Below are 11297 nucleotides of genomic sequence, written 5' to 3' on the forward strand. Positions count from 1 at the left end.
CTACTTTCTGAACAGAACAGATTTCTGGCATCGTCCGCTTTTACAGACCGTACGGTAGGATATCCGCGAAAATTGGATTATCCCGTGGAAACGAGTCAGCTGATTGCTCTCTTGCAACGTAGGGTTGCCAGTCTATATATTTTGTAGTAATTAAAAAATAAACTTCAAAATAATTGGTATTATCTTAAACTAGCTCAAATCACAGTCGAATACAATTATTTATAAATAGGTGGATTATTTTTAATAGTTGGATTTTCGTTTTGACCTTTTACAGCATTCTTGAAAACCATTTTGATATTTTTGTTACTATAACAACAATAGGCTTTATTTTATGTATTTCACGACTCCTCTTCATTGAATTTCTTATTCATAAAAATGGCAATAAATTCTGGGATATTAATGTCCAATATGTCGTTTTGTGTTAAATGTACAGCTTGCAAAATCAAAAACATCGCTACTTTTGTTACTATTAAACATAAATATATAAAGAAACAGCATTAAAATGTAATACATACTAAATAATATTTTATTAGTAATTCAAAAATGCATTAAACTTTTTAATATATAATATAAACAAATTGCCTCACTGTACATTAGCAACATAAATTTCTCCTTGCAGAGAAATCCATCGTAAACAGATTCACGTCAACGGCACCTGTCGTGATATGGCAGCACTGTGTATGACATCAGTTTGACAATTGGCACACACACAACAAATAAATAAAATAGTCGTAAATGCAATTCTTGGGAAAACCAAATTTTCTTCATTACGAAAATCGGTGAAAAATTCACGCCTACTAGCTGCTAACATATGGAATTATTGAGGAAACAACTATAGCGATAAAGCAAAATTGATAAAAACAAAAAGTGCAGTCACAAATTGCGTCTGTTTGTGGTTTATGCAGGGCCAGTTGCTTGCGTGGAGCAACAAAAATAGAGCCAAACAACAAAGTGAACTAATATAGAGAGTTCATTTTTCCTAATCGCTAACGACGCACCATAAAAGAGAAGAGATGAGTAATAGCGGCAGTGGTCGCACTGATGGTAGTGGACGTCGACATGTTGATTGGAATCGTTTCGGTTTAGATGATGATGGACCTGGCGATGTGGTTGTTGCGAATTTTAGACAACGCGGTAATTCCGGTGGCTTTGTTGATTTGGGTAATGAATACACTTACGCGGCTGGTGGACATCAAGCCTCTGGACGCAATGAGATATTTGCCGATGAACAGGGCGACAAACCATGGTAATTGCTGTGCAATAAAATATATGGGCTTGATAAGCCTAATACTCTTTTTGTGTTATAGGTGGCGTTCGAATTTCTTTATCTCACAACCAGTGCTATTCGGCACTTGGGATGGCGTATTCACCTCCTGCCTTATCAATGTATTCGGTGTGATTGTATTTTTGCGTTCTGGTTGGATTGTAGCGCAGGCTGGCATAATTAATGCAGTGCTAATTATAGTTTGCACTGTAGTCATAGCGTTAGTTTCCGTGCTATCTGCCGTGGGCATTTGTGAGCGCTGTCGTGTAGAGAGCGGTGGTGTGTATTTTCTCGTAGCTCACACGTTGGGCTCGCGTTTTGGCGGCTCACTTGGTTTGCTATACTGTTTCGGACAGGCGGTGGGCTGCGCGTTAAATGTTCTGGGTTTTGGTGAGAGTATGGCAGGACTAGTTGGACTGGAGGACAACAAATGGGCGATACGTGGCTTCGCTACTGCCGCTGTACTATTGCTGGGCTGCATCAATGTGGCCGGCGTAAAGTGGGTTATAAAGCTACAGTTCATTTTGCTGATGATATTGTTGGTTTCAGCTTTAGATTTTATGGTTGGCAGCTTCATTGGTTTCGATCCAGGTTTGTAGAAAAATATACTTATATGTGGTAGGAATTATTATATTTCTAAAACTGTTTTTTTTTTTTAATATTTATTTATATATTTTTTTTTTTGATTTATCTATTTGTGCTTTTTTTATTTATTTATTTGTTTTATTTTTTATTTATTTATTAATTTTTATATTTGTTTTATTTTTTATTTATTTATTAATTTTTATATTTTTTTAAATTTTATTTATTTATTTTTTAATATAATATATTTTATATAATATTTATTTGTTTTTAATTTATTTGTTTTTATTTATTTATTTTTTATTTATTTATTTGTTTTTTTATTTATTTGTTTTTTTTTTTGTTATTTATATTGTTATTTATTTATTTATGTTTTTTGTTTTGTTTATTCTTTTATATTAATTTTTTTTTTATACTCTCGCAACCTGTTGCTACAGAGTATAATAGTTTTGTTCACCTAACGGTTGTTTGTATCACCTAAAATTAATCGAGTTAGATATAGGGTTATATATATATAAATGATCAGGATGAAGAGACGAGTTGAAATCCGGGTGACTGTCTGTCCGTCCGTCCGTCTGTCCGTCCGCCTGTCCGTCTGTCCGTCCGTCCGTGCAAGCTCTAACTTGAGTAAAAATTGAGATATCTTTATGAAACTTGGTAGACATGTTTCATGGTACCGTGAGACGGTTGGTATTGCAGATGGGCGTAATCGGACCACTGCCACGCCCACAAAACGCCATTAATCAAAAACAAATAACTTGCCATAACTAAGCTCCGCAATAAGATACAAGACTGTTATTTGGTACACAGGATCACATTAGGGAGGGGCATCTGCAGTTAAAATTTTTTTTTAAAAAGGGCGTGGTCCCGCCTCTAATAGGTTTAATGTGCATATCTCCTAAACCGCTAATGCTATACACAAAATTCACTGGAAGCAAATGTTTTTAGCACTTCTATTGACGGTGTGAAAATAGTTGAAATCGGGTGGCAACTCCGCCCACTCCCCATATAACGGTACTGTTAAAAACTACTAAAAGCGCGATAAATCAAGCACTAAACACGCCAGAGACATTAAATTTTATCTCTGAGATGGTATAAGATGACTTTATAGGAACCGCGTTCAAAATTAGACAGTGGGCGTGGCACAGCCCACTTTTAGGTGAAAACCCATATCTTGAGATCTGCTTAACCGATTTCAACCAAATTCGGTGCATAACGTTCTTTTCATGTTTCTATGTCATAGTGCGAAAATGGGCGAAATCGGATTACAACCACGCCTATTTTCCATATGACACCATTTTAAATACCACTTGATTCTTTCACTTTCCACTATGCAAATCAAGCAACAATGATTATATCGGCGTAAAACTTTGCGTGAATAATACGTTTAAAGTATGCCACCTTGTGACCAAAAATTTTCTAAATCGAACCAAAACTGTTCAAGCCCCTAAGTACTAAATATGTGGACCCCAGTGCCTATAGTTGACCTTCTACCGAAAATATCAGTCAATCCACAAAGAAATCTCAAACGAGTATACCATTTGACTTTGCGAGAGTATAAAATGTTCGGTTACATCAGAACTTAGCCCTTCCTTACTTGTTATATATATATTTTTTAATTTTATTTTTTTTTTATATATATTTATTTTAATTTTATTTTTTTATATATTTATATTTTTTTTAATATTATTTTTTTTAATATTATTTTTTTTTATATATATATTTTTTTACTATTATTTTTTTTTATATATATTTTTTTAAATTTTATTATTATTTTTTATATATATTTTTTTAAATTTTATTATTTTTTTTTATATTTATTTTTTTAAATTTTATTATTTTTTTTTATATATATAATATTTTTTTAAATTTTATTATTTTTTTTTATATTACAGAAAACGGGTTTGAAGGCTGGGGTAGCAGTAATTTTTGGGAAAATTTAATGCCGAAATATGAGGATGGTTACTCATGGTTCCGCGTGTTTGGCGTATTCTTTCCAACTGTGACAGGTGTGCTTTCCGGTATTAATATGAGCGGTGACTTACGCGCCCCTTCCACCGATATACCAAATGGCACTTTGGCCGCTTTTGGCACGTCGTAGGTTTACCAAGATATTTACTTACTGTTAGGGTAAATTTAAACATAATCTATTTTTCCGTAGCACTTTCCTTTATTTGGTGTTTGTGTTATTTCTGGGTGCAACCTGCACACACTCCACTTTGCTCACCGATTATATGATATCTGTGAAAGTCTCCGCAGTGCCGTTGCTGCTACTGGCTGGCATATATGTGTCCAGTATGTCTTCGTGCTTGGGCGCTATGTATGGTACGCCGCGTGTTTTGCAAAGTATAGCCAATGAAAGCGTCATACCTGGTATCGATGTTCTTGGCAAGGGCGTAAGTATGCAAAAGATTAATTTTGGTTTTGGATTAACCTTACTTTCTCGCTTACAAACTTTAGCGCGGTCCCAACAAAGTGCCGCTCTATGCTATGAGCGTTGTTGCTGTGGTTACGGTCTCATTCATCATAGTTGGTGATATCAATTTCCTTGCACCTATCGTCACTATGCCCTTCTTATTGACCTACGCTTGCATTGATTACTCTTACTTTGCTTTGGCGCAAACGTTCGATATACAAGAACAACGTGAGGAACGTTTTCGCATACAGGCGTCTAGCCCATCTTATGAGACGCGCCGTTATGGCACTGCGCAATCACCCGGCAGCGATAGCAACGATTTGGATTTGTTATTTCCCGATCGTGTGCGTCATAAAAATTTGCAACAAACACCACAAAATTCACCACATCATGTGCCTTCAAATGTCGCCTCAACTGCGGCTGCCGCGGCTGCAGCTGCTATGGCGACGTCTAATCAAGAGACTGAACGCAATCATATCCAACAGCAGCAATATGGTAACGACGCCAATGGTGTTGCTTTCCGTGATGGCTACAACAGCACAAACGCGCAGGAAACTGGCGCGACAGATCAGCCGGCGAATGACGAAGAGCCCATTGCGCCCATACGCTTGCCCATACACTCCAAGACGAAGAACTGGTATTCGCCTTTTTGCAATCGCTGGGCGTCGCTGCTGGGGGTAAGTTTGCTGTCTAGCATATATGCTGGTATTTTTCTTGCCGAACATGGTAATTGTTTACATTTTTATTGCAGACGTTTATGAAACTGCTAGTCATGCTGCTGGTCAACTGGTATTACGCGCTCACATGCTTCGTTGTTGTGTTCATTGTATGGTTTTATGTGGGCACTGCCAATCCTGCAGTGAAACCAGGTCTAACGGCGGAATTCAATTTCTTCGCGTGGCTAAAAAGCGTCATATTCAGATGTTTTGGGTGAGTGTGTAATTGCATGCATGCTAAGTAATTAACTGATAAGCCAGAAAATCAGCAAAAAACATTGTTGTGCTTAGATAAGTTAGTCATGTGACATTTACAGCTATTCACTGTGTGCACACAAATATTTGTAACAGAAAATGTTTTAAGCGAAACGGTTTCCGGTACGGTAATTGAAATATTTGAATGGCTTAGAGCAAATAATATCAAAAGGTTGCCAATTGTTTCAAAATTTGTAGTAAAAAAGAAATCGTAACGTTAAAAAGTTGATGTGGTCCAACAATGTTTGCAGTTAAAAAAAATTATGAAGAAAGTTGCCATCTGTTTAAAAATGTACATATGTCTAATTTATATGAAGCTGATAATGTAAACAAATTTTTACGATATGGCTATAAAGCTAGAAATATTAAGAACATTTAGTTTTGTTGGAACAGTGTTGACAGATTTTTATAAAATATTGTTTGATAGACTCGATTGGATCAACGCAATATTATAATATGGGTGCAAAAGTAAAGAGGGTTAAGAAGGCTTACATTTGAATACGTACATATCTTTTGTGTAGAGTTACCAATTTATTAATGTTTTAAATTCACTACTGTCGTGGGTTGCCATCACTTTAATATTTTTATTCAATTAAAGCCATAAAATAAATTAAAAATTACAATATCGGCTTTAGATTCAGCAGATTTACGAAAGATCTATGACGCTGATATTATTAAATGTTGTTATTTCAAAAAATTTATTAGAAAATAGTATTACAATAATTGCACTATAATTAATTACATCAATATTTTTGCCAAAAATAAATTCGAAAAAAATATTATTATATGTATGCTGTTATTGAATAGTGTTGCCACATTAAAAAAATATTACAATAATAACGCTATGAATGAATAACGCCAATATTTTTACCAAAAGTTAATTAAAAATGTTTCACTCCTTTCCTTCAGCAAGCGCATGCACGAGTACGAGCAGGTTGTGGTGACACCCACCTGTCCAGGCGTCGATTTCTCGCGCACGCAACTGAATGAGGACAATGCTGATTTCTCGCAACGCAGTCGCTACCATCACTCCGCCGTGGTGGAAGGTCATCTAATCGATGACGTATGAATGAAGTAATAAAGTAATGGCGTGTACAATAATATTTTCGTAAAATACAAAAACAAAAAAAAAATAAAAATAAAAAACAAGCACAAAAACAATAACACGCACTCATATACCCTCCAAAATGGTAACAACAATTGGACTAAGTAACCGAATATGTATTTTTGAAGCAATATTTTCCACAAAATGACAACAAATTATAAGTATAACAATAACAACGCAAGCATTTCCTAAAAAATCGGTAGAAAAGAAAAAGTTAATAAGTCACCTCAAGGCACGCGAATCAGTAAATAAAATCAAAATGCACTTCACTCCGCACTTCAACCCCGTTAACGGTTTATTGCATTTAAAATTCGTGCACAAATTTGGTTCCAACAGCGCTCGCCATATTAATAGTCTCAACGTGTATGAGTTTGCCTGATATTGACATCTTTAGTGCGCCGTGTTAGTGCTAGAGTAAAAAGTTTGCCTTTTTTATTATTAAATTAAGCAAATTATGCGCCTTTGTTAATGTAAAACTTAAATATTTTCATTAATGCATTTAGAAGCATGCAAATTTCTCTGTTATGTAACTCAGTTAAGTGCAGCTTTTTACTATATAACAAATGACTGTTGTTTAATTTATATAAAAGAAGCTTAAAAGTGTTGTATTTAGTAAATTTTATAAGTGTGATTAGTTATGTAACGATTGAAATTCGTATGTATGTTTCCTTGCGTTGCATTTAAAAGCCTAAGCAGAATTTAATGCGTTCGAAAGGAAGCATATGTGATAATGAGATAATAAGAAATGCAACAAATAGTTTAAAAAGTGCAAAGTTGAAATTTAAAATTGCAAAAAGAAAAAAATAAATTAATATAAAATATTTAAAATAAATAAAACAAAAAATTTAAAATAAAAAATATAAAATTTTGTTGCAAAAGCAAATTAAAGCGTTAAAAAGCTTAGCATAATCAAACAGTGGAAATGCAGGCATAACAAAAGTCCAAAATGTGCAAATTAAAAATATGTTTTTAAAAAATATTTAAAATAATTCTATTTAATCTCGTTTTACTCAATTTTTGTTACTGTAACGACACATTGCTTACACTATAACTGTATTTATAAACCTTAAACTTGTTTTCTATTGTTTAAATTCATAAGAAAAAATAATAAAAAGAAATAAAAATAAATAAAATAATAGAAAAAAATACAAATAAAAAGAAATATAAAATGTTGCAAATAAACGTAGTTACTCATGTACCAATTTGCATTTTGCGCAAATGCATATATGTATGTATAAGTTGAAATTGTAAAAAACAAAAAATAACTACTTTCCACACGCCTTAAACTTTACTATCTGTACTAGTATATATACATCTTTAGATATTCTATAACTTTTCTTAAATTTTTGCTAGCTTTAATTGCTGCTAAAAGGATATACATATGTACATAAATACATAAGTACATATACATAAAAAAAATATAAAAAACCCACAATTAACAACTTTGTATGTCGTGTATTTATTGAATTTTTATAAATTTACAACAGATACAAAAAAAAACACAACTTAAAAATTAATAAAAATATAAAAACAAGAATTAGAATAAAAATAAATACATATAACACAAAAAATTAAAATTAAAATATTCAATAAAAATAAAACAAAAAAATATATAAATAAAAAAAACATGATAATAACATCAATTAATAAAAGAAAAAAATTAAACTAAATATAAAAATCAAAAAATGTTAATGAAATTTAAATAAAACAAAATAAAAATATTAAATAGTGAGGAAAAAAATTTAATTTTAATTTAAATAAAAACAAAAAATTACAAAAAAATAAATTAAACTTTAATTTGTATTTTATTGTTTCAGTTTAATTTTTTTCACTTTTTATTTTGTTACTTTCTTAGGTCAAATCTTGATTTTATTTTTTGTTTATTTTAAAATATAAAAAAAAGGTAATAAGACAAAAGGTAATAGGAAAAATAATTAAATTTTAAATAAAAACAAGAAAATACAAAAAAATAAATAAAATTTTAATTTATATTTTTTTGTTTTAGTTTCATTTTTTTAACTTTTTCTTTTATTACTTTTTTGCTTTATTTATTATATTTTTTGTTAAATTTTATTTCTTGTTTATTTTTAAATATAAAAACAAAAAAATGCAATAAGATAAGAAACAAAAATTTAAATTTAACAACAATAACAATAAATTACTCAAATAAGATAAAATAAAAATATATTATAAAAAAATTAATGTAATTAAATTGTAAAAGGAAATAAAATAACAAAATTAAACTAAATAAGTTCAGAAAAAAATGGTAACTGAAATAATGGGGAATAAATTAAATTTAAATAATATGCAAGAATTAAATAAAAAAATCAAAGTAAAAAATACAATAATGCTATAAATAAAAAACAAGACAAAATAAAAAACAATACATATAACAAAAAAAAAAAAATTTATTTAATTAAATAAACTACTAAAATGAAATGAAATTTGAAAATTAAACTAAAACAAAGTAAATATAAATAACTGAAATAAAATTTAATAAATAAATAATAATAAATAAAAGGTGAAGACAAAAAATCAAATATGTACACTAAAGACTAAATCTAATAAAATAAAAAGTAAAAAAAAAAATTGAAAAATAGAGAAATGTTGTTTAACTAAAAAAAACCAAATTAAATAATTAAAAAGTGAATACACAATTAAAAATATAATGAAAAAATGAATTAAAAATGGACATAAATATACAAATAAAAAACAAAAATGCAAAAAGAAAGTAAATGGTAAAAAATATATATATATATATATCCAAAATGAACTGTTTACAAATCCTACAAATAAAGTATATGAAATTAAATAAAAAACAAAAAAAACACCTAAACAATTATAAAAAATAAACAAAGAAAAAATAAAAATTATATTATAAAATAAAATTTTGCAACACAAACAAAAACCAAAAATAAATAAGATTAAATAAAAAAATAAAAAAGGGAAATAAAATAAAATTAAAAATTAAAAAAATTAAATTAAACAAACAAATAAAAGTAATTAAAACATAAAAAAATTAAAATAATAAAAAAGGAAGAAAAATGATTCATCATTGTGCATCAATAATGAAAAAACTTTTATTATTAAAACAAAAACCTGTTTAAGCATAATGTAAAATATATATACAAAAATATTATGTATATATATACAACAAAAAAAAAACGTTAAAAAAATCTAATAAGAAATATATCAAATTGACAAAAATTATATTATATAAAAAGAATTTAAAAAGCGTATATAAAAATCATATAAGCGACTATTAGTAAATAATGTGCATATACCGTAAATTGTAGTTAAAGTAATTGTGAGGCATAAAATGTAACTTAAATTTGTATTAAACAAAATATATATACAATAAATATACATACTTACATATATCTACGATTAATAAAGGCTATTAATTCTGAGTGAGCACTAAAATATAAAAACAAAAGTCTATGATTAAACAGCATTATTGTTTATTAAGTTCTTTTCTAAGCTTTCTGTATATCCAGCAACAAAGTAATGGTCGGAATTACGCAATAATAACAACTTAAGTTGCAACAGCACACATTTTAAACGAAAACCTAGTATTTTAAGCGAATTTCAATAAAATTAAGTTAACGAATTATTGCGTTAAGGGTTTACAAGTAAACTGGGGATTTAACTGGGGTTAACTTTGAAAATATTTTTGAGTAGGGTTGCCAACTGTTCAAAATTTTCAATTAATTAAAATTGATAAATTCTTGAATAATAACAATAAAAGCTTAAATTTGTTTACAGGTGTGCATGAAAGGTTGCCAACTGTTTCACATTTTTAATTCAATAAAATTGATTTAAAAAAACAAAAAAAAACGCGTTGAAGCTATAATATCCTTTACAGATGCATTACTTATAGCATAAAAGGTTATTATAATATTTTTGTACTCATTTTGATCGGTTAGTTTAAATGGCAGCTGTATGCTATAATTTTCCATACAAGAACTTGGACTTGATCAGTCAGTTTGTATAGCAGCTATGTGCTATACTAGTCCGACCTAAACTATTTCTTCAGAGATTGTAGTGAATAGTGTCGAATAATAATCTGTGGCAAGTTTATTGAAGATACCTAGTCAAATAAAAAAGTTTTCGATTCAAGGATTTGAGTAAGATCGGTCAGTTTGTATGGCAGCTATATGCTATAGTGATCCAATATCTGCGGCCTTAATATTTTATTGAATTCTCATATCACGTTGTTTAAGTCTGTTTAAAATGTCGTTGGTTCAGTCTTTTGAATATTCGAACGAGTTTGCTGCTTAAGTTTTTTGTTATCAGCTGCAAGTCTTAAATGCTGCCATTGAGAGTATTTTTAGACATTTCTATGTCGAAAAAAATGATTAAATCTTAACTTTTGTTGAGTGATGAGCATAAAATGATTTAAATTAAAACCTTCAACAAAATTGGTACAACAAAAGAGCTAATCTTAACAGACTAACATGATCTGACATGAAGTTTTAAAAATATAACAAAAACAGTAATAAACACTAAAAGTATTTTCAAGGCACTCATACATACATAAAAAATTAAATATTTTATAAAAAAAATGTGCAAAAAATACGCACTGCATTGAAAGTGTATTTTTGCCACTAGCGTGTTGACGCATTAACCGCTTACGTGCCAAATTATAGTGCTTCGGCAGTTGTCTTGAAATGTGTGTGTGTGTGTGTGGAAGCTGTGTGTTTAAATTGATGGCCGGTGGCACGCAACAGAAATTGGCTTTAGGCCGCTGCAGTTATCGCTTTAATTGACGTTCAATGCGGAAGCTGTATACGCATATAAATTTAGTAAGCGTAACAACAACAAAAATTGTTACAATGCAGACATTTATATACACATATATTTCTTAAAGAAAACAGATTTAAATACGCCGACTGTTTGCTTGATGTCTACTTTTTCTACTAGGTCCATTAATGTGCTTGATATGCTTCTGGTGCAACT

General features: G+C 29.8%; 1 protein-coding gene across 1 annotated transcript; it reads left to right on the forward strand.

Moving 5' to 3' along the window:
- Window positions 1–670: 670 nt before the first annotated feature.
- On the forward strand, window positions 671–8846 carry LOC106615449 (solute carrier family 12 member 8). Its single transcript, XM_014231672.3, has 7 exons — window positions 671–1246; window positions 1308–1855; window positions 3742–3943; window positions 4008–4242; window positions 4307–4939; window positions 5014–5192; window positions 6143–8846. Exons 1-7 carry the CDS (start codon window positions 1014–1016, stop codon window positions 6300–6302), a joined length of 2190 nt encoding a protein of 729 aa, XP_014087147.3. The 5' UTR covers window positions 671–1013; the 3' UTR covers window positions 6303–8846.
- The last annotated feature ends 2451 nt before the right edge of the window (window positions 8847–11297 follow it).

Source organism: Bactrocera oleae, chromosome 5 (genome assembly GCF_042242935.1).
Source record: "Bactrocera oleae isolate idBacOlea1 chromosome 5, idBacOlea1, whole genome shotgun sequence".
NCBI lineage: Eukaryota > Metazoa > Arthropoda > Insecta > Diptera > Tephritidae > Bactrocera > Bactrocera oleae.

Bases quoted from the DNA above. Each gene is read 5' to 3' on its own strand.
- LOC106615449 (XM_014231672.3), top strand. From the start codon at position 1,014: ATGAGTAATAGCGGCAGTGGTCGCACTGATGGTAGTGGACGTCGACAT. The intron at 1,247-1,307 runs GTAATTGCTGTG...TTTGTGTTATAG, and splicing joins GAACAGGGCGACAAACCATG to GTGGCGTTCGAATTTCTTTA. The intron at 4,940-5,013 runs GTAAGTTTGCTG...TTTTTATTGCAG, and splicing joins GCTGGGCGTCGCTGCTGGGG to ACGTTTATGAAACTGCTAGT.